The 23527-nt window shown below is 37.1% G+C and overlaps 2 protein-coding genes across 4 annotated transcripts; both read left to right on the forward strand.

The window, feature by feature from the left end:
- The first annotated feature begins 9898 nt into the window (after window positions 1-9898).
- Window positions 9899-13954, forward strand: LOC149241305 (uncharacterized). 3 transcript variants are annotated; one of them, XM_089373928.1, is made up of 4 exons: window positions 9899-9975; window positions 10150-10839; window positions 12340-12565; window positions 12823-13954. In XM_089373928.1, exons 3-4 carry the CDS (start codon window positions 12373-12375, stop codon window positions 13419-13421), a joined length of 792 nt encoding a protein of 263 aa, XP_089230054.1. In that variant the 5' UTR covers window positions 9899-9975; window positions 10150-10839; window positions 12340-12372; the 3' UTR covers window positions 13422-13954. The 3 variants fall into 3 exon arrangements, with proteins under 3 accessions (XP_089230054.1, XP_089230052.1, XP_089230053.1); XM_089373926.1 differs by having other exon boundaries at window positions 12348-12565; XM_089373927.1 differs by having other exon boundaries at window positions 12371-12565.
- Window positions 13955-21498: 7544 nt separating this feature from the next.
- LOC149241306 (uncharacterized) lies at window positions 21499-23102 on the forward strand. The gene is made up of 3 exons (XM_089370505.1): window positions 21499-21835; window positions 21921-22087; window positions 22193-23102. Exons 1-3 carry the CDS (start codon window positions 21500-21502, stop codon window positions 23100-23102), a joined length of 1413 nt encoding a protein of 470 aa, XP_089226631.1. The 5' UTR covers window position 21499.
- The last annotated feature ends 425 nt before the right edge of the window (window positions 23103-23527 follow it).

The raw sequence follows: 23527 nt of genomic DNA on the forward strand, positions 1-23527 counted from the left end.
AGTAGTTTGTTATAGAAGCAAGAAGGTGAAGAAACAATTGCAACAACTACTGGAATAGGGTGTCATTCAACCGAGTACATCACTATGTGGGTCACCCATCATTATTGTTCCAAAGGAGGATGGGACTTGGTGGATGTGTATAGATTACAGGGTGTTGAATAAAGTCACACTCAAGAATAAATACCCCCTGCCTAGGATAGACGATCTACTAGATCAGCTGCAGCAAGCAAAGTATTTCACCAAGCTGGACTTGAAGTTTGGATATCACCAAGTTCAAGTCAAAGAAGAAGATACATGGAAGACTGCCTTCAAAACCAAGCAAGGTTTGCATGAGTGGTTATTTATGTCATTTGGCCTATGTAATGTACCAACTACATTCATGATATTAATGAATGATGTACTGTGCCCTTTTATAGATTCATTTTTTATTATCTATTTGGATGATATGTTCGCATATAGTGCTACTTTGGATGAGAATATTTCACATTTGATGTAGGTGATGGAAACAATGAAGAAGCACCAGTTGCTAGAAAATCTCAAGAAGTGCGAGTTTGTGCAATAGTCCTTGGTGTATTTGGGATATGTGATTGGTGGAGGAGAATTGAAGATATATCCTTCCAATATGGAGGCCATCATAAAATGGTCAATGCCTACTAATGTTACTGAGGTTAGGAGTTTCATTGGAGCAACACAGTACCTAAGGAAATTCATAGCCTCATTTTCAACAATAGTAGCACAGCTCCACGCCATAACAACAAGTGGCAAGAGTTTCCAGTGGGGAAAAGTGTAGCATATGGCTTTTGATGTGTCAAAGAAGAAGATCAGTGAAGCAACAGTCTTGGCATTACCAAACTTGCAACGACCCTTTGAAGTGGAGACATATGCAAGTGGGTATGTTATGGGAGTTGTCTTGATGCAAGGAGGAAGGCCCGTTTGCTACCATTCTGAAGTAATTGATGGGGCAGTTCTTAACTACCCTACCTATGATAAGGAGCTCTATTCCATGGTGCAATATCTAAAGAATTGGAAGCATTATCTGATGGGAAAGGAGACAATAATCCACATGGATCACGAGTTGTTATAGTACCCACAAGCCCAGAATAAGCTACAACAGACGATGCATTACAAGTGGATGGGGTTTTTACAACAGTTCCATTTGGTGATCAAGTATAAGAAGGGAAACGCAAACAAGTTCGTCGATGTGCTTTTAAGACCACCCACATCAAATATTACATATTTGGGGACTCTTATGCACATGGAGTCATTCACCCATGATGCATACAGAGAGGCATATTCAAAATATGAGTACTTCAAGGAGGTGTATCAGTAGTTGCAGAGACAGATTCATGTGCATGATGGAAAAAACACCATTGACTAACATCTCCAGGATGGGCTACTCTATAGGCTGGATAAGCTATGTGTTCCTAAAGGTGAGCATTTGTAGTTGATTATAAAGGCTCACACCTCCAAGGTTGCAAGGCACTTTGGTGTAGGGAAGACCATGGCTAACTTGTAGAGGTATCTGTATTGGTCCAAGATGCAAGAACAAGTAGCTAGGTTCATAAGAGGATGCATGCCTTGTTGTACCAACAAGCCTAGCAATAGGAAACAGGGTCTGTATCATCCCTTACATGTACCTACTCGTCCTTGGCAAATCATTTCCTTGGACTTTGTGGGAGGTTTACCGACAACCAGGAAGGGACATGACTACCTATTCATGGTAGTTGACAAGTTTAGCAAGATTTGTGTTTTGATGCCATGTAAAAATACCATCTACGGACAAGAAGCAACAAATTTGTTCTTTGGAAAATTCTGGGTACACTTTGGGATACCGAGGAGCATCATCTTAGACAGGGATACAAGATTTCTTAGTGCATTCTAGACTACATTGTGGGACAAGATGGACACGAATTTGAAGAGATCTAGAGCATTCCATCCACAGACAGAAGTATTCAATAGGACATTGGTACAACTTCTAAGGGGTTATGACCAGAAGAATCCGAAGACCAGGGATGAAAATCTGGTATATATGCAACATTCTTATAATAGAGCGGTCCACACTTCTACAGGAAAGTCCCCATTTGAAACTTGTTATGGATATTTTCCACCTTCACCTTTGGATATTTCATATGGGTAGTAAGGAGGAGTGAAGGAAGACATTACAGGAGGTGCTTTGAGGGTATAGAGAAGATCAGGCAGATCCATCTACATGTACAGGAAAGACTGCAGAAGTTGCAGGTGAAGTATAAGGCTAGGCATGATAAGCATAGAATAGAGAAATTATTCAGGGTGGGAGACAAAGTATGACTACAGTTAAACAAGGAGAGGTTGTAGGGGTCTAGGAAGAAAATCAAGGCTCTAAGATATGGTCCTTTTGAGATACTAAAAAATGTGGGTGATAATGCCTATCGACTCAGTTCACACCATATATGCACATTTACTGAGTTGTGAATGTAGAGAATTTGGAACTCTATGAGCCTTCCATGCTAGATCACGAAGAGGAATAGACCATACCTATTGTGGAAGATTTGGCACCAAACGCTCAGGCATAGTTCACAGAAGATACATTTTTGTAGAAGAGGTCCAAAACTACAAGACAAGGGCAAAAAGACTTTTGGTAGATTGGGTTGAAGGGAAAACTTCCAGGCAAAGCTAAATGGCACACTAGAGAGAAGGTGGAGGAAAAATTTCCTCACCTCATTCAGTAAAAGCTTTTGGGGACTAAAAGGCTCCCAAAATGGGGAGGTGTGATATGAATTGGATCATTATATTGTTTGTCATCCATATTGATGCATTTGGAGAGGAAACAAAGTGGAGGAATTAGCTTACGGGACTGAGTTTGGTGAAACGGGGTTCAAAACCTTTTGGGAGCGTTTAGAGGAATCAAATGACATTTTTTGGGTCTAAAACTTTGCCTCTAAAGCACTGATAATTTTCATGTTATTCTACACACACAAAGATTTCCAACGATGTAAGAATCGCGTCAATCAGAGTCTGTATGCAAAATTTATGCCACTCAGAGGTTGACCTTCCTATTTTCACACCTATAGTTTGGGAGGATGCCATGCCAACCACCATTATTCATGGAAAATTAGCTAGCCACGTGTTTTTTATGTAAAAGACTCTAGAAGAGTCTATTTTGTAACTCTAGTTAAGAGTTGATGTAGTCAAACTTAACCAATAATAGGCTATCGGGTTGTGTTATAACCAAGCCATTGGGAGGAAGAGGCATTCCATTCTTTAGAGAGAATTTTGTTCCATAGTTGAGCAAAGATAGCCAAAAGAGATAGGAGGTAGAGCACATAGAGAGGATTTGTGCACTGTAGCAATCCACGGGCCACAAATATTACTTCTTTGTATCTACAACCATATTTCCAGACAGAGAAAGAGAGCGAAGCAGCCTCATCTTCCAGCTTTGTTTTCTCTTGAAAGGGTTGCCTAGAGAGAATATCTTGTGTGTTATGTGTGTGAGCTTATTTTGTCGTTCTCTATTTTTTTTTTGATTTACTTTTACATGCATGCACTGATTACAGTTAATTTTACAGATCTAGAAATTAAATAAACATAATGTAGAATCTCCTATTTTGATAATATTATCATATCCATTGTGTTGAAATGTCTAGTGGAATATCCACAACAGTTTACAGATCATATGTGATAGATGTACTTGGCCTCACAGTCTTCAAACCCTTGTTTGATGTATGGTCGTGACAATTTGCTACAAGAAATGTGTGTGTGACCTTAAAACCTTAAACAATGCAATAAATAATCACTATATACAATAGCAATGATTTAAAACATGGCCCCTAACAATAATTGATAATAGCCTGTGGCCCTTTGAATTTGATACGGGCTCTATCTCCCCTGAGAGGATCAGATCTTAGTTATCTAATGATCAGATTCTTTATAACAAGGCACATATCCAATCTTGAAATCTTTCACCCTAGCTAAATCACCTCCAGAAATAATTATGGAAAGTAAGAGACCAACTAGGGTGATATCGAGTACCACCAAAGACGAAAAATGTCGGCTAGGGTTAAAAATAAATCCACCAAACCTATGACAAGAGTTTTCAATCCTGCAAATAAAAATTTGTTCTGCCAACAAAACCCTAAGGCTGATAGGATGCACAACTCTGATACCACTATAGGATCCCAAACGTTAAAAATTTTAACAGATCTGTCACACTTTAGTGTTCGAATTAAAAATTCTTGCAATCAAAACACTAAACAAAAGGGGATCTCAAACATGCAACTTCTTATTTATATTAATAGTTGAAAAGAAAGATGTATTCTCATACAAATTACATTGGATCCCCTGTAATGGTACGCAAAATTACTCATTAAAGACTAATCTAAGACATTGAAACACCTTTGTGAATCTTGGTTGGATCAACCAAACAAATTCAATGTGGGGTTTCCATCCGAGGATCAAAGTAGAACTATGCACGCCAAGTTCTCAACAAACACAATAAGATAAACAATTCCAAATAATCCCACTTTCTAGCTCCTATCCCCTATTATATGCTTAATGGACTCTCTAGAAAACTTACTTTATTGTTTTCCCTCGCAAAATGAAAGCAAATACTATGGGCAAATACCATGGTAAATACCATGGGTAGATTCTGTCCACTTTGACCATATCAAGAAAAGGGAATATTACACCAAAACCTTTGGACACTTCAACCTATAAACATATGTCTAAATGATGAACCACCCCATTGAAAGGAAGGTGTAATGATTTAATTCAAATCAAGCCCATTGATCTTTATTTTTCGAGTCAATCCATTTTTGACAGGTGGAAGTTTTTATCTTGTTTCTTAACATAAGAGATGAGTGATCGCCCAAGAAATAGGCATTAAGAGTAAATTTTCCATCCTGATTTCTCAATGGTGATTCCTTCCATCATTGTCCATCGTTTTTATGTTGTTTTTACTATTGCAATCCATATATCTTTCAGATTTTGAGACGTGTTATCACAAAGATTTTTTGGGAATATCTAGGATCACATTTCCCATATTCAAGAAAATGTTGTAAGTTAGATTGATTGCAAATTTCATTACAAGTTAACATACATAAAAATAATTTTTGCTTTTATATTCAATATTTGTTTAAAGGAGAAAATAGTTTTTTTGATAAGAAAAGGAGAACATAGTTTAATTTTGGAAGAAAACATTGTTTATGTTATCATTTTGAATACTTTAATGCATAGTTACCAAGTTCGAACTGGAATTCGATTAGATACAGAAAAAAAAAATTTGACTATGTAAAATTCAATACTATAAAAAATTTGAGAGTATCCATATTACCACTAGTAAAAAAATATCTTTTTTAATAAATTTTAAAAAATCAAAATTACGAATCTTATTTTTCAAAAAGTCATACTCCTCAAAAATCATTTTCAGTTACATTATGGAAGTTGCAAATAAAATTAGATATTGAGATTAGTAGAAAGAATTCATCCTCAATGAAAATGAATGAGATGGAATTGGGAACTTTTTCTACATGAATAAGAAAGGAATGACAAGTCTTATAACCATTAAAGCTTTTTGTTGGTTAATCAATAAATAGTAGTTAATGTGATTATTTTCTAATTATACATTATGAAAGATTTCTTAATAACTAACCATAAAAAAACATATCAAGAATTATCTAAGTAGAATTAATCTTAATATTCTCTTAGTTATCCAAAAATTCTAAAAACTTTATAATCAATTCCAAAAAAAATTATGAGTGGCAAGAGATTGGATGCCAACCAATCTTATTGGAAATAAATAATTTACTATTATTCATGATACTTCCCTACTCAAAAAAATTTAACAAATTTATTTAGCTACCGTTCGTACCGAATTGAATTTTAGCACATTATCGACCGAATTTAACCGGCCGAATTTCCGAAGTCTTCAGCTAGATTCGGCCGAATTTGGTAAGTATGCTTTAATGGAATACCCCTTTCACTCTTTTTTCTAGCTCGTGGTTATATTCTGCGCGTTGGGTGCATTGTATACACTTAAGCACAGATCAATTAAAAAAGCATTTCGTAGAATTCCAGAAGGCAAAGGAATGATCTTCATTAATGTCGTTTAAGGAATTTAAAGTTGATTAAAAAAAACAGAAAGTAGTTTATAGTTTCATAATAATAATAAATGACATGTGCTAAATAGTTAGATACCTAAATCAATTAATATAGATGAGTTGAATTATCCTATAATTATTTTAAAAATGAAAACCATTTCTTTATATTTTTTAGGTATTTATTGTTATTACAAATTTGTTTTAAATAGTATGAAAATGAAATGGATTTTCACCAATAAATTAAATTATAATAAAATATTTTTACAATCTTATTTAATATCAATACAAATTATTAATAATAAATTAAAATGATTATTAATTTAATTAATAAATAACTAAATAAATAAATAAATAAAATTTAATTTTAATATTTATATTTATATTTTTTTAGGAATATATTTATAATTTTGAAAAAATATATTTATCTATATTTTATATAGAAAATATAAAATTTTATAAATAAGGTTCTCAACAAAAACATTTTCAAGACATTATTATTGTATCTAGGTAGGATTGGATTCTCCACTGCTACAATGCAGAATTGTAATTAACAAAACACTTCAATTTGCACATCAATAAAATCTAAATTGGATGGATTCTAACACTTAACACTAACTTCCATTCAATGCTTTTACTTTAACTTAACTATATTTAAACCAAGTGGCAGGTTCTAGCCACTTTGTAGCACTTGTTTATATAAACTATAATATACCTAATAATTATTAATTATGACTAAAACTATTATATTTTTATTATATTTCAAATAAATACATCTTTTATATCAATTTAATGTTTAAATAAACTTTGATCTTTAATTATATTACTATTTGTTTTGTAAGCTTGGCAATACTTTTCCATTCATTCATTTCAATAATCAGGCATGTTGCAGTCATATAAATCGTTCGATGGCCTCAACCTGCCCAGTGGGAAACCAGGTTTGTTGGCCACCAAACTGCATTATAAGCCGTCCATTACATAAGTATTCTGAGTTTGTCTATCCAAGCCTTATAAGACTTATAGTCTATAAACCATCTAGTAAGAATAAAACTATAAACGTAAATTCTACTAGACATATACATCAAAATATAAGCCAAAAATTATTAAACATGACTTCCAGCAATTAGTCATCTCACGATTCCACTAGAGCATGATCTTTTGCGCTTGAACCTGGCAATTCAAATTGGGGTAGACATGGAATAAGGTGCTCTATGCAAATTGGGGTAGACATGGAATATGGTGCTCTATGCAGCCAAGGCGAACATTCCGGTGCTGCAGCTAGATTTGAATTCGCTGAAGTTCTTTATGAATCTCTCTAAGACCAGGATCCGAATCCACATTTATAGTTATGTTGAGGGAAGAAACCATTGCTTTAGCCACAATAAATTTCATACGCCAAAAGAGATGAACAAACTGTTTATACAAGGTGAGGTGGTTGCAGGTATAACCAGGGTGAGGGATCAAATCACTCCAATCCTCTGTCAGTCGCTCATGCTCAACTTTGAAGTTTAATTCTGCCTTCTAGGTCAAAATCAACTACTTTACCTGGGTCGAGGTCCCTACACAATAGGCCTAGACCGTATTCTATAAGATCCCAACATCCGATTTCCTGTTGCGCTGCCACAAAGTCTTTCTGGACGTTGAGCTTGTTTCCTTTCCCTTACCACCCTGATTCTTGCGACCACAACCTCCACGACCACAGGGACCACCACGAGGAGGAGTCTTCACCATTATGAGTAAAATCGGACCACCCTTCATCAGCATTCTCTCACATTCCCACATTCGAGAGCCAACCCACTGTGCAAAGGCTAGAGGGAGAAGCGACTTAGGCGGACCTGGAGTAACAACAATACAGAAAACCACCTGAAAATCAAACATAAAATTAATGGAAGGGCATAAGAACAGAGGTAGTGTCGGATGACACTGCACCACACCAGAAATCCACCACCCAAGCCAATACACAGATATAAACAAGAATCCTCCCGAAGTGTGAGGCACCATCTAAATGAGAACAACGACCCCTGTGCAGCCCGAGACTAGAGTCCGTAGATTCAACCCTGACCAAAAATCTGAACCCTTACTCTCCACAGGGTTTTCTAGTGCAATTCTGGCTTGAAATGGAAAAGCCCATATTCAACATCCAGGGGAAACATTATAAAAAAGATCTAGAAACCAGTAATCATGCCCATATGGGATAGTAAATTGCTAAAAAAGGTAGATATTGACATAACATAGTTGAGAAAGCCATAACTTTTAGTCACAGAAATTTCCAAATTAACCATTGTTCCTTTTCCCCTCCAAACACAAGGTGAATCATGAATTGTAGCCCCCAACCCACGGTATATGCTAAGCATGAAAACATACCAGACTATGTGTGCCAACCTTGAGCAGAGACAGACTGCGACTGAGTGTTCTCCCTGCATTCCAAGCGCCATGAGCCAACACATAGTTACCTTAGGCTCCCTAAGATACCTGTGACACCAATTCAACAGCCGGACAAATGTTCTTAAATAAACCTCCACTCTCACCACTTGTAAGCATAGTGGTCTACCCAACTTCACGTTGTGGATCCGCTGAGATCTATGACGCTTCACAACATTAAGACGGGAGAGCGTGTGAAGGCGAGAAAAAAACCGCCCACCATCCCAAACATTTAATCCCCAATCATGTCGACAATCCCCAAGCAAATCTCTATCTACTTCACACCCAATCGAGAATTAATTATATTACTATTATAATAATATTTTTATAAATATAAATTATTATAATTTTATTATTTAATATAACAAATAATTTTAAAATTTAAAATATTTGGGATATTTCCTATTAAAACTGATCACATATATTCCATAACCGAATCGAGGGCATTCATAACACATGTTCAAACGCATGGAATTCCTAATCCCTTTGCGTCGATTATAAGAAAGGAAAAATCGCACAAGCATTCCAGCCTAAACCCTAAACCAGTGACATTCTGGCGTTGTTGTATCCCTTTGCACTATTTTAAAAAACTACATCCCGTTATTGTAAAACATAATGCATCTGTATGTTGTTAAAAACAATACATTTCTCTTTAGTCAACATCCCACAGTTTTGAAATATACAACCATACATTAAGACTTTTGAAACCACACCTTTTCGTCCTGGACATGTTATGTTGCGCTATTATCTTTATCAAACTTAAGAATGAGTGTCATATGGAAAATTAAACGAGACGTGCTATCGTCTTACTAAGCATTTCATTTTCCATGTTTTTTTTTTATATTGTAATCGTCCCTTCATTCTAAAAGTTTATAAACGATTCATCTGTACAAATTAATGTACAAGTGAGATCGTAGGTTCGTGCACTCAAAGGATTATATAAAATACATCTAAATGATTAAATCGTAGAAATTAATTTACGAGTGAGAATGTAGGTTCGTGCACTCAAAGGATTATATGAGTTATATCTCAAAATACTGCAAATTTGAACCACTCATTTGCAACAAGAGAGACTAGTCCACTATGGTGTGCAACTATGAATGGTGAGCATACTTTAGTTGTTGGCTTTCCCGTATATTCTAACTACAACTTTTAGTTTAATAAACATTTCCTATCACTGTATTCTTCGTAACCAAACCGCCTTTCGAATCGTTGACCTCCTGATCGCGACCTTATGAGCTGTCACTTATCCATTTCGGCGATAATGATCAGGCGGCCCCGGTGGGGGCCATTATCTCCGTCCGTTTTCCGTCCAATACCGTACCGTCATTGCAAGAAAGTTCCGTACCCACTAACTCTTCCCATTATATATACCGGTAACTTAACTTGCCTTGGCACATACAGTTGGCAAAGTACTCGCGATTCCAAAATCGATCGGGATTTGGGTTATAGGCAGTCTTCATCACTTTGTCAGAGCTTCGAGGTAACTAAATTTCATTAATAGCAGCAGTGGCTGATGTTTCGACCAAGAATTTAAATCTTCTTTCCGTAATATCATACAATGCTTGTAAAATATCTTTGCCTTCTTGCCTGAACTTTTTGTTTTGGTTCCAAAATTGAGATGTATTTTGAATTTCCATAGACTCACTATCTGTAGGTATGCAACAACTGTGACATCTGGACTTCGTGTTTGCCTAAGAAATCCAAAATTTTGTTTCAATTCGGGAGAAATCTGTGTCTACGCGGCAGATCTGAACGAAGTCCGCTAGAGAATACTATAAATTGACTTATTGTGTTCCGTCTTTAAGATGACAGCCTTTACTGAGATGCCTACTATAGCCATCGGAGGTCTTAGCGCCCGAACCGATACTTCTCTGCTGGAGCAACCTCACCAAGCTTTGGCCCGCATCGAGTCAGAGTTATGCCAGAAATTGAAGGTCATCGCCTCTCTTTCATGTCCGCCGGGCATGGCTGAGGTTCAGTGGGAGTCCGCAAGGGCAAGGGCTAACCAGCCATATATTGTGTCATTAATGCGCTGGCCAGCTATGTATGTGGTGCAAGATATGGATGGCATACATATCCATAGGGATCGGACTCCGGCGGCCACTTCGCGTTTCCGATGACCCACGCGGGACCCACCCCGTCTCGTTCAAAAACCTAATTCTGGCGTCGGACCCACCCCGTCTCGTTCAATAACATAATTCTGATAACTATTTTCGCGCCACCATAACTCTGCAACCAGAACCAGTTTGCTCTGCAACCCAGTGCCCGCAGGACTGAAGCGCATTGCTGGCCACCGAAACTCTGCACATCCAGTACCCGCCGGACTGAGCTCTGTTACCTCCTGGTAAATTCCTGCACCTTCTCTGCAAATGACAAATCGTGGTTTTAAACATTCATTGAGTTTTAAATCTGTTTTAAAGACTGCTAAAACCCTCGGATTCTCTCAACATTCTGTAATTATAAAATCATCTATGTGTTCGCTTAATTGCATTTCATATTAACCAACGGTTTGGCTGATCGACTGTGTAGAAACCCTTTGGGTAGATATCCTTTGGGTTTTCAAACCACGGTTAACAAATAAAACCCTACCTGCGGAGATCTTATCAAAGTGTCGGCGTTCAGCTGTAATAAAGTACAATAGCTTGAAAGAGATGTGGATGGAAGATCTAAAGAATATATTATGCAACATAATCATTCATACTGAATACTTAGGCTAAATAATAAGATGAGAAAGCGTGAAGTTTTTGAAGTTGTTCCCTAAAATCTGCAAACTGGCATTTTAAAATGGTCATCCTGAGGAGCCCTGCTTTTATGGGCCTGGAGATAATCGGTGTTTTGCTCAATAATCTGAATTCGTTTGTTGAGATCAATTCCAAAAATCCTAATTGCATCTTTTGAGAGAATTAGGACTACCTACATCCTGGACAACACCAAATAAATTGATTTCCCGGTAGGCCCACTAAAAAATATTGATTGAATGAAAAGGGGATCACAGTAAATTTGTAAATTTGAAAGAGGAGATAGATGGTAAAACACTCATCAGTAAGTTAATGAATGATTTCTACATCCATTGCTAGATCAAATACCTGTTTCCAGTTTCTCTTACTTATAAGAAATGCTCAGATTTGGATGTAGCCTATAGGAAGATGACATCTTTCAGTGATCCAGTTGGTGAAAATTGCAACAAATAGTTGCAATCCTTCCTAAAATTTATTAACTACAACAGAAAATTCCAAATAAAGAAACATAACCGGAGCTTTTGATTTAATTTGTAACAAACTATTTATTTTCTATTGGTTAATTCTATTTTTATAATTTTTCATAACAAATTGTTGTTATGGAAACTTTTAAATTTTAAGAAGCAAATCGAGAGAGGGGTTGGATTTTGTAATCAGAAAATACTTTCATATATATTTTTTGTAGGCCTCAATTTTGAGATTTAATCAAAGGTTTCACATACTGGTTCATGGCAGTGTGTGTTTATCTGTGAGTAGTTTTCTGTCATTCTTTTCTATTCTTCAGTACAAAGCAGGATTGTCTAGAATTATTAGAGAGGAAAGATTGAGGATAAATCTCCCTTATTTCCATGATAGAGTTATGATATTTATGAGTATTTGATTTCTACTATTTGCTAATTTCATTCCTCAAAGTATTTGAATTACTGTCTATGATTCTGGTTATTCATAAATTCGTTTTGTTAAACCATTTGGGAGTATTGCAATAACGTTTTCTACCTGTATTGTATTAGTAAAGTTTATTCAAGTTGAGTAAATTATTTATTCAGTACAGTCTTAGTATCTTATTTCAATTTTCTTAGTATCTTATGAGCACTCTGCTAAATAAGGAGAACAGATAATTAGAAAAAAACACTGCAGGCATGCATTTGCCTCTGCTTCTCCTATGTAACTGTGCCTCCTCGTCACTGCTGCTGCTGTGCCCACATAGTCCTATTTGCGGCAGAGGAAGTGAGGACAGTGGTTCTGATGGAGCCGTGGAAATTTCAAGAATTGCTGCTCAATGCAAATTCAGAAATTTCACTTTAAACTTGAGGTTATTGAAATCTATTACCTGTAAGTTTTAGGGCTGAATCTGAATTTTTGGATCACTATCCTTGAAATGATTTGAAAGAAAGATTGTTTACTCTGATTTCATAAGATCTACAGTACACTTTTTCCTTTTGGATAATGCTTGTATTTTGATTATTTATTTTTGGTTATAAATTTTGAGCTGACAAAGAGTATATATATATAATTGGCTCGTTTTGTTATATAAGGCCATGGCGGGTATGCGATTGCATAACAACGTGTTTTTTTCTTTTTTGTTACAGCTGAAGCTCCTCCTGGTGCTTTGTTATTGCGTGAGGAGATCAAGGATCAACAGACCTTGGCTCAATCTACAGTTGCAACAATTGCTCAATCTACAGGACTAGTATCTCTGTCTCAATCTACTGGGTTACCTGTTCCTCTATCTATGAGTTCACAGTCAGCCAACAATATAAATTTTCAAACGCCTTTGCAAGGAGTCAAACAGAGTGAGTTGAAATCAGCTTCATCAATTGCTAAATCCAGTGAGGTCAATCTGGCAGGTGCAAAATTTACCTCAGATGTATCCCAGTCAAAATTGCTTGAGATTGTCTCCAGAAGTAACCGACTTATGCAATGGGCATCTGCCAAACCAGCTGAACATGTGCAACCTGTTTCAAGTGTCCAGACGACAACTTCTGGCAGCACTGGTTTTGATAGAAGGTTGGATGGTAATTCCAATTGTGTGGCCAGGGAACCATATGGTGATACAAAACTATCAGACATTTCTAGTAGTGTTCCTCAATTTATTCAACAGCAGGCACCCATGGACATGCCTCTGTATATTCGTTCACAGCTGAGCTGGATGCATCCTCAGAATCTGTCATCTCATGCCACTTCTTAGGGAGGTGTAAACTCGATGTTAGAATTGCCAAATTCAACCACACAGAGTCCTTTTAATTGCAGGCAGATACCAATGGGAGCTGATACATCCCAATCTCAAAAACAACTATGGAAGTCTTTACCTTCAAAACAGCCTTCTCAACAGACATCTGAATTTTCAAATTCGATTCCACCAGATTTGAATGTAGAAAAACAGTCTCCAAGGTCTCCAGTTAGGTAGTCTTCTGGAATGCTGGTTGATTCACAGCCTGATTTGGCCCTCCAGCTTTGATTTATTGAGCATTTAAAAGGTTGACAGGGAACATAATTATGTGTGAATCTCTTGGGACAGTTTTGAATAACTGGAACTTCTTAGTGGTTGGTGAAATTTGTTGGCTAGTTAGGGCATTGAAACTGGTTTCCTTCTATTTGTATGTTTAACTATGCTTGTGGTTCCTTCGCAGGCAAACCAACTTGGTCTTTGTAATATCAAAAGCTCTGCATTTTTGCGACCATTGAAACAGTTCTGTTAATATTATTGGTTTTCAAAATTTACTTTGAAAAGTGGCATTGATTATTGTTCTTTTGTTGAGCCTGAGATTTAAAAACAGAGGTCATGGTTTTTGATTACTCAGTTGTTAGGACTGCAATCTTAAGTTGGGAAGTTGTGTTATCTTAACAGACTTGCATTTAGTAAATAGAGTAGCATTGATCATCTTCTAGAAACTGAATTAAGACCATCTCATTCTGATTAAATGGTTACTGGCTTGCTTGTGCTCATTTCTCATTACTGTGTATGCTCGGATTAGTTTTCAAAATTTACTTTGGAAAGTGGCATTGATTATTGTTCTTTTGTTGAGCCTGAGATTAAATAACCAAGGGCATGGTTTTTGATTTTTTACTGCTAAGAATTGTTATATGTAACCCTTCATTTTCATATTATGGATTACTTTATCTTGTTTTATGTAGATTTATTTTTTTGATATCAGTCTACTTTGCAATTAAAATACAGCTATTAGCCTATTGCTGGGCAAATGACTTTACATGTTAGCCAGTTCAGACTTTCATTTCATGGGTGTATCTCTGTTTCTGATTTTGCTTAGTGTTTGCATTCTAATCTGGCATATACAACTTTGTACAGATCAAGTTTGCATTCTTAATCATCATGTTATTATGAGTACTGGATACAGAGAGTTCAAGAAATATCTCCCTCTGCAATATTAATGTCTCTGTTATTTATTTGTTCATGCTTATTATAGCAATTTGCTTTTGTATTCATGGTGATAGGAATGCGTATACTTCAACTAAATTACCGATTGTGATATGTGTAGAAGATCGTTTATATAGAGATAATTACATATATTAGCTGCTCGGGTGATAGGAATTTTTTTTGATGATGCTGCTCAGGAACAACCTCAATTCAGTGGAGCTGGTGGAATAATTTTCTTTAAGAGGTGCTTATTTTTTCAGTCTAAAGCCGGTCTAGAGAAAGAACTAACCATTAACAAATTTCAGAGTTCAATTAACAAATTTTCAAAGCTCGTGACCTTAAAGTTGACTCTCTTTCTTGCTGATGGAAAAATGTGTAAACAACATCCAAATTTATGTGATTCATAAATGGTAATAAACTAGATGAAGAGTGCATGCACTATGGAAAGACAAATGTTAAGATCGATTTTGAGGAAGTCTAGTTCATCACATAACAATTTTACCATTTTTTTTCAACATGTGTAACAGGAAAAGGATTGAGATGACAGATGGTCTTTCCAAAACTGTTAAAGATCCATTTTAAGTCGAGTTCATCACAACCAATCTCTTTTCAACATGAGTACAGGGAAAGGATTGAGAAAATAAGAAGTGTCCCATAACTGATTTAATCTTTTTTATAATTTCTTTAGGCAACAGAAAAAAATGTGTCCAATATAATAATAGACTTTGTAAAACAAATTTAAGCATAATCAATCTCCCCCCCAATGACATCCATTTATGTTTCCAACTATCTAATTTATATTTAAACTTGCCAATTAACCATTCCCATTTCTTAATTTTGAATCCACACAGTTTTAAAATGAATCCCAAGTAGTTGAAACCATCATCTATATGGTTGGAAGATATCCCAAAAAACTACCTTATTTCCTCCAATACTGCTTCATCTTTTCCATTATGTATTAATTTTGACTTTGTTTCATTGATTAACAGTTCAGAGGTATCCCCAAATATCTTAATTCTTTTATGAAAGATGGACCATTCAGCAATAGAAATCTATCCCCCAAATAAAATATCATCTACGAACATAAGATGTGTTACCTATAGGTAATTGGAAACTCTGACCCCTTTGATGTGGCCTTTGTCCCATGAATCCTTCAATTTCCTGCTTAATGTGTCTATTAGCAGAAGGAATAGTAAGGGTGACAATGCATATCCCTGTCTCAACCCCTTATAGGCCAAGAAGAACTTAGAAGGTAAACCATTGATAACCACAACAAAATGTGTAGATTTAATACATCCCATGATCCATTTTGAGTTATGTCTACTCATACCCATTTTGATCAACATTAATAACAAAAATTATCAATCAATGAAGTCATAGGCTTTAACCAAATCCAAAGTAGACATGATTTATGATCTCTATATTTAATTGAATGGATCATCTCCTGTGCTATTCCAATGGTGTCTTGTATCTTCCTTCCTTCCATAAATTAAAATTGTTCTTGAGTAATAAAATTCGATAAAATCAATTTAACTCTTCTGGAAATCAATTTATATATCACTTTATAAACCCATTTACAAAGGGATATGGGCCTAAAATCAACAAAATTTGACAGATTCTTCTTCTTAGGAATCAATACAATAAACTTGCCATTTATGGCCCCCGAGATATATCCCATGTCATTATCTCTATATATGTAATTATCAGGAACAACCTCAATTCAGTGGAGCTGGTGGAATAATTTTCTTTAAGAGGTGCTTATTTTTTCAGTCTAAAGCCGGTCTAGAGAAAGAACTAACCATTAACAAATTTCAGAGTTCAATTAACAAATTTTCAAAGCTCGTGACCTTAAAGTTGACTCTCTTTCTTGCTGATGGAAAAATGTGTAAACAACATCCAAATTTATGTGATTCATAAATGGTAATAAACTAGATGAAGAGTGCATGCACTATGGAAAGACAAATGTTAAGATCGATTTTGAGGAAGTCTAGTTCATCACAAAACAATTTTACCATTTTTTTTCAACATGTGTAACAGGAAAAGGATTGAGATGACAGATGGTCTTTCCAAAACTGTTAAAGATCCATTTTAAGTCGAGTTCATCACAACCAATCTCTTTTCAACATGAGTACAGGGAAAGGATTGAGATGGCAGATGGTCTTTCCATAACTACTTTCTGGTTGATTCCTGGTCGTTGGCACATTATTCAAGAGGAATGTGGTCTCTCAGTTGACTATTTTCATCCTTTTTTTCCTTTTTAAGTTGTCTGCTCTGCTCTATGTATGAAATGTATTCTTGCAGAAATTTATTCTAACGAAGTTGTGGATCATTAACGCTATTCCATGATAATGTGAGCATCCATGCACTGAGAGTGTAGCGTAATTATGCATGGAGGTTGATTAACCTACAAGAAATAAGAGGTCTAACATGAATGTTACTAAAGTTCAGTTGTGACGGTTGTCTCACCCAAATGTCGAAGAATGGTTATCATCAGACGACCAGAGGTTTGCAAACATGCTTGAACCTGGCTATAAAACAGTTGTCCTTAAAGAAACAAAAAGAGAATTAATACTTACATGTTCCAAGTCATCAGCATTCTAAGTTTATATGTAGGTGTTAAGGATTCCAACTTCGTGTCAAGCAACAAGTTGAAGGAAATAAATATGTGGTGAGTGCATATAGTATGGAAAGCAAGGAAAAGAAAGGATACATTACCTAGAATTGCTTGTGTGTTGCAAACCCTACTCAACAAAAATGCTTCAAATGAAGGAAATCAGATTGCTTGTGCAGATAGTTGTGTTGTTTTATGGAGCAGCTGCAAGTATGTGGATGGAATTAACAGGTGTAGATAACAAGGTAACTATGAGCCTTTGGTACCCTCCAAGTATTAATAGGCAATCATGAATGATGCTTGAAGAAGATTGTGCATACATATTATTAAGCTGAGGAGTTATAATTCCATGTCCAATAGTAGTCTAGTCAAGTTTGAAAAATATTAAATGGACATAATTAAAACCAATCAAACATTCACATATTCATATGCACTGAAAGCAATGATCCACACATTTGCCAACTTGTGGATGGCCTTCAGAATCACCAGTAGGTTAAGAATAATTAGTTCACCTCAAATATAATGTACATAATTGGACACATGAATTCAGTTATAACATGATTGGACATCCAAGGTGAATGATATTACAAAACCAAAAAAAAGTACATTAACGAGTACTTTACTGAAAGAACCACGGTATGAGAATCCCAATAAAAATGACAACCATGGTGTATACACAGAGTCGAGACCTATATTGATGCTGATCAATGTTTGCCAATGGAATGAACGATGATCCTGAATCATCTCTGGCACCTGCATCTACACTTGAGATTGCTCCAACCATTAGATCAGAAGAGATTTTATGGATCTTCGCAACGTGCTTTATCGAAAAAGAATTAAATCGAGCACTCCAGATTTTTGCCTCTGTAGAGGGGCCTCAAATTGTCTGCGCAAACATTGTAGATGCCTTCCATGTGATTACAGATTAATTCTGAGTTTGTCAGCACTGTTATGTTATTCACCCCATTGTGTTTTGCCTCTTTTAAACCTGCAACGAGTGTAATGTAGTATGCTTCGTTATTGGTTGTCTTTCCCTGCACTTCCCATATTCTATAAATCACATGATTTTTTGCCCCATTGTGAAGGACAATTTTTAAAGATGCTGGACCCGGATTGGGGCGGCTTGATACTTCAATGCATAGTGTCCACTTTTCCACCATTCCGTGGGCTTAGAAGCACTGCATAGTGACAACAACAAAATAGATTCATGTTAGAATACTTTAACATGACAAAATATCCTGATTGAAATTGATTATTTTTATGCTACCTCAAGTCTGAATGCACATCCTTGAAAAATAACAGAAAATACCATATCAGTGATAAGACTTAGAGGATGCACATCCTCAGCATCAGCAAGTGTCAGAGGATGAGTCCTCTACCACAATTTGGCTTGACAGCTCTTCAGGTTAATTTTGTTTGGTTTATCCTTCGGTAGATTAACTAAAAATTAGTTAATGGTTTGTTTGTGTTGTTGTAAAACTTTGAGAAAACCCATACGAAACAGAGAAGTGGAGCAACAGATCTCCCGCCCGAGAAAAACAAAGATCAAACAAAGATCTCACCCTTCAAAACTTCTAACAGAGATATCACCATTCAAGACTTCTGCAGTGGAGAGCCCTACTCATACCCACCTTTCAGACACCCTACTGGTTTGAAGTTTGAGGAGGTAGGAAGATGAGCAGCAGCAACATTAGCAATGAGCAATGTGAAGGCATAGTAATTGTGGGTGGTGGAATTGCAGGGCTTTCCACTGCAGTTGCCCTTCAGAGGTACTTAATTTCTTCTTCTGTTCATTTCCCTGCAACTTTGTATCCGTTTAGCTGGAATAGGTCAATGGCTAATTCAAACGGCCATGTTTCGCAGCAACATTACACATGGATTACAATGGTCACAGTCAGAATATATTGTGCTCAATGTTGCATTAAAACACCAACCCAAAAGACCTGTAGGTGCATTTATTTGTTCTAACAGAAGTGTCCTGTTAGATCAAATGTAATTCAAGACAATTCAAACTGCCATTTCAAAATGTAGTGAACCGAATTGTGATATTGTAACAGCAAAACCATCAAAAAATTACAACGCCAAAAAGAAGCTGCCTTGTCAACATACAAATGTTGAACCGACAACCCCACCAGGTTAGGAAAATTGGATGCAGCAATGCATATACTTAACAAACATTGCAACCAAACAACGAAGTAAATTGAAAATCTCTTTGGGTTTCTGAGATGGAAACCAAATGGATATGTATATAGTCAGTGCAAAAACAACATTTTTTCCAGAGATATTGAACCGAGATTTTACAACCATGAATTCACAATAAATAGAGAATCAAAATTTTACAGTCCTGGTTCAAGTGCACCTTGACTACCTACAGAAATCTAGTTTTACTATATTCGAGTGCACCTTGACTACCTACAGAAATCTAGGTGCACTCGAATCATTTTTCTGTAGGTAGTCAAGGATTTGCAGGAACCATATAAGAAATTCTGAAAACATGTCAAGGAAAATACAAGTTGTTGTTTTATAAGGGGGCGGATAAAATATTTGACGTTTCACCGGTCCTAGTTAAGCACAATAATGTTACTATATCTTATCCATTTTAGGTCATAGGTTTCTGGTCAAAGGATGTTTCCTACCTCTTATTTTATGATGGCTTGTAAATGCTGGTGCTATAAATTATTGGTTGTGATTACCCCTTGAACAATTCTACAATTATTATATGCGCTGTCTGGAACAAAAATAGAGGATTATAACAATGACTACTGTTGGAAATTTTTTTCATGTAATGACAAGTATATATGGTTTACATTTTATGATGGTGAAGAAAGTGGATCCAAGTAGCCAGTGCATATACTAAAATTCCCAAATGAAAACTGCAACAAAAGTGACATCTGTTCATGAATGGACAATGGTTATAGATAAGTTTGAAGATTGAGTGGACAATTCACTTCAACAATTTTATGAGATCTGTAACAATATGTAACTTGTCATTTTCTTCAGAATGAGAAGAAGATAAGTTGAATTAAACAAAGGTGAAGGAAACGTGTTTAGAAGTTGTAGCAAGTTGTTGAAGTTTCATTGAGGAAAGAATATACATATGAGCAAATAGTAGAGCAATTCCAGATTTGAAGAGTTTGGAAAATGGAAGTCAGATTATTGAGCAAAACACCGATTATCTCCAGACCCATAAAAGCAGGGCTCCTCAGGATGACCATTTTAAAATGCCAGTTTGCAGATTTTAGGGAACAACTTCAAAAACTTCAATTTTACAGTCCTGGTGAATTCAGAATAGACAGAGAACAAAGTTTTTACAATAAGTGATGGCGGATTTCAGAGACCCATGATCCCCAGTGCCTCTGACGGACTCCTCTGTATCTTTGAGGCCTAGCCATTATGCAACCTTAGCCTTTGTATCCGTTTAATCACACCTTAAAATGGATCTTTAACAGTTTCAGTTTCAGTTTGGATGAACTCGACTTAAAACGGATCTTTAACAGTTTCAGTTTCTCAGCGGATTTCAGAGACCCATGATCCCCAGTGCCTCTGACGGACTCCTCTGTATCTTTGAGGCCTAGCCATTATGCAACCTTAGCCTTTGTATCCGTTTAATCACGCCTTAAAATGGATCTTTAACAGTTTCAGTTTCAGTTTGGATGAACTCGACTTAAAACGGATCTTTAACAGTTTCAGTTTCTCATCTTATTATTTAGCCTAAGTATTCAGTATGAATGATTATGTTGCATAATATATTCAGTATGAATGACAAGGCAGCTTGTTTTTGGCAGATTGCAGAGAAATACCTGTGATCGGATGCAGCGGATGGTTGCAGCGGATGCGCAGAGCAGTCGTAGAGCACGTTGCAGAGGACATGCGAAGCAGGATGCAGCGGTTGTTAGCAACGGATGCGCAGGTTGCAGAGCCATCCACGTTCGAAAATCAATTTTAATGAAATGGGCGCGAGGGAAGAGTTTCATTTGAAAATGGATCCCGTGCGCTGACGTGGATAGCGGGAACGGAGGGACGGAGCGGGCGGGCAATCGTTGGTGGGTCCCGGGTATGTCACCGGAGAATACAATGTCGCCCGCCGGAGTGTTTATGTATGCCATCCATATCTTGCACCACATACATAGCTGGCCAGCGCATTAATGACACAATATATGGCTGGTTAGCCCTTGCCGTCCGCAAGGGTAAGTCCTGCCTATTGTGTCAATATATTAGTATCTACAATGTTTCAAATGTCTGTGTTAGCTAGCGGGTATTGCTGTCAGTGCAGGTACAGATGGAAATTCAGGCCAAGAAAGACGCAGAAAAGGAAAAGATTCCATACGTAGCCGTGCTAAAGCTCACGGAGCAGTACCAAATCTATGGGAATCCTATGATAGATGGGAAAACCCTAGCCACAAAGTCGGAGGACGCTAAAATGCTCACAGATAGCCACACATCCGAATTTCAAGAGGCTGAAAAACAAATTGTAGCGCTGTTGAATCAAGATTCTCATAAAAGCTCCTCTCATAAGCTCGACCTGAGCGGGCTTCTCCTTCACAGTGTTCCACATGAAATAGCGAAACTGTCATCTACAGTCGTCAAGCTTGACCTTTCTAATAATAACTTACAGGTACATTGTTTCAAGACTATTATTTATGAGTACTCGGCCGGAATCTCCCACCTCAAATTGACGCTGATTCAATTGTTTATTGCAGGTTTTGCCTGATTCTGTGACAAGTCTTGTGAATCTTACTCATTTGGACATTCAGTCAAACCAGCTTACATCGCTACCGGATTCCATCGGGCGTCTTGTGAATCTTAAGGTCTTCAATGTTTCTGGGAATTCTCTTGCTGCGCTTCCTGATAGTATTGAAAGCTGCCGGTAGGCTAATCAAAGCATCTGAGAGTTGTCTTTGTAATTTCTTTTCACTCAAACCCCCGCCATTTTTTCTGATTTTTGACCGGTGACATTTAATTTTTATTTCAGTTCACTGGAAGAATTGATGGCCAATTTCAACCAACTCATACGGCTGCCTGAGGGGCTGGGGTTCGAACTGCTGAACCTCCGGAAGCTGTGTGTTCATTCCAACAAGCTCACACATCTTCCCTACTCCACCTCCCACATGATGTCCCTCCGCTTTCTGGATGTCCACACGAACAGGCTTGGAGGCCTTCCAGAAGATCTTGAGAACTTGATGAACCTCGAGTACCTGGATCTCAGCAGCAATTTTAACTATCTTGTGTCTCTCCCGGAATCGATCGGGGGTCTCACGTCTCTCATCGAGTTAAATGTCAGTTACAATCAAATCACTGCATTGCCTGCGTCTATTGGGCGCTTGGAAAAGTTGCAGTTTCTTAATGTGGAAGGGAATCCTCTAGTTGTGCCCCCTCCCCAAGTGGTAGATCGGGGTCTGGACGCTATTAAGGAGTACATGGCAGATTGGCTGGAAGCCTGCCTTGGCGGAACGAATGGTGGGCAAGAATCGTGGTTGAGGCGCATAGCGTCGGGGAAATGGGTGAGATGCGGAACGCCAACCTCTGATGTGTTGGGAGGAGGTTTGTCGTGGCGACAGCTTGGAAGAGGCTATGTTACCAGAAACGTGACCATTGGCAGCGTTTCTGCGAAAAACAGCCCCAGAAACCATACGGGACGGGAAACCACGTTTTATACGGGCGTTCTCGTTTTTATCAACAGGAAACTGGTTTTTGGCGAAACTGATCGTTTCCCACAACGTTTTATGCAAAAACGTTTATCCGTTTTCCCTGCAACGTTTTGGTTCCGTCTCCGTTTTTACGTTAAATCCCATTTAAAAAGCAAAAGTTGCCGAGTTTCAAAAATAGTGGTTTCCAACTTGAGTTCTGTGAGTCAGCAGCTGTGTGAGCACGATTTACGCTGAGAGGAGCGTAGTGCCTGCGCGTAACGTGAGGTGTGAGCACGATTTAAGCTGAGAGGAGCGTAGGTTCGTCATTCGAGAGCAGGAGCGCATCGAACAGAGTCCATAGCATTCTGGAGCGTAGGTTCATCATTCGAGAGCAGGAGCGCATTGAACAGAGTCCATAGCATTCTGGATTTGTGAGAATTCCCAATTCACTGGTATGTTTCAATGAACCTAGGCTAGCAATTGATCTTTAACCGTAAACGGTGTTCTTATTTTCGCTGTGGTTTCGAATTTTTGTTGAATTTAAAAAATATCGGTGTTGTTATTTTAGCTGTGGTTTCGATTTTTTTTTGTTGAATTTAAAGAATGCCATATTATGAAATATGTTTATATATTAAATGAGGGGCGAGATTTCTTCACAGAATAAACTGTAATAGGTATTA

Source organism: Pinus tabuliformis, chromosome 8 (genome assembly GCF_031772625.1).
Source record: "Pinus tabuliformis cultivar Carrire ecotype Pingquan chromosome 8, CPIR1, whole genome shotgun sequence".
Lineage (NCBI taxonomy): Eukaryota > Viridiplantae > Streptophyta > Pinopsida > Pinales > Pinaceae > Pinus > Pinus tabuliformis.

Coding starts and splice junctions, on each gene's coding strand:
- LOC149241305 (XM_089373928.1), top strand. CDS start 12,373: ATGCATTTGCCTCTGCTTCTCCTATGTAACTGTGCCTCCTCGTCACTG. Junction 12,566..12,822: donor GTTATTGAAATCTATTACCT/GTAAGTTTTAGG, acceptor TTTTTGTTACAG/CTGAAGCTCCTCCTGGTGCT.
- LOC149241306 (XM_089370505.1), top strand. CDS start 21,500: ATGGAAATTCAGGCCAAGAAAGACGCAGAAAAGGAAAAGATTCCATAC. Junction 21,836..21,920: donor TTTCTAATAATAACTTACAG/GTACATTGTTTC, acceptor TGTTTATTGCAG/GTTTTGCCTGATTCTGTGAC. Junction 22,088..22,192: donor GATAGTATTGAAAGCTGCCG/GTAGGCTAATCA, acceptor TTTTTATTTCAG/TTCACTGGAAGAATTGATGG.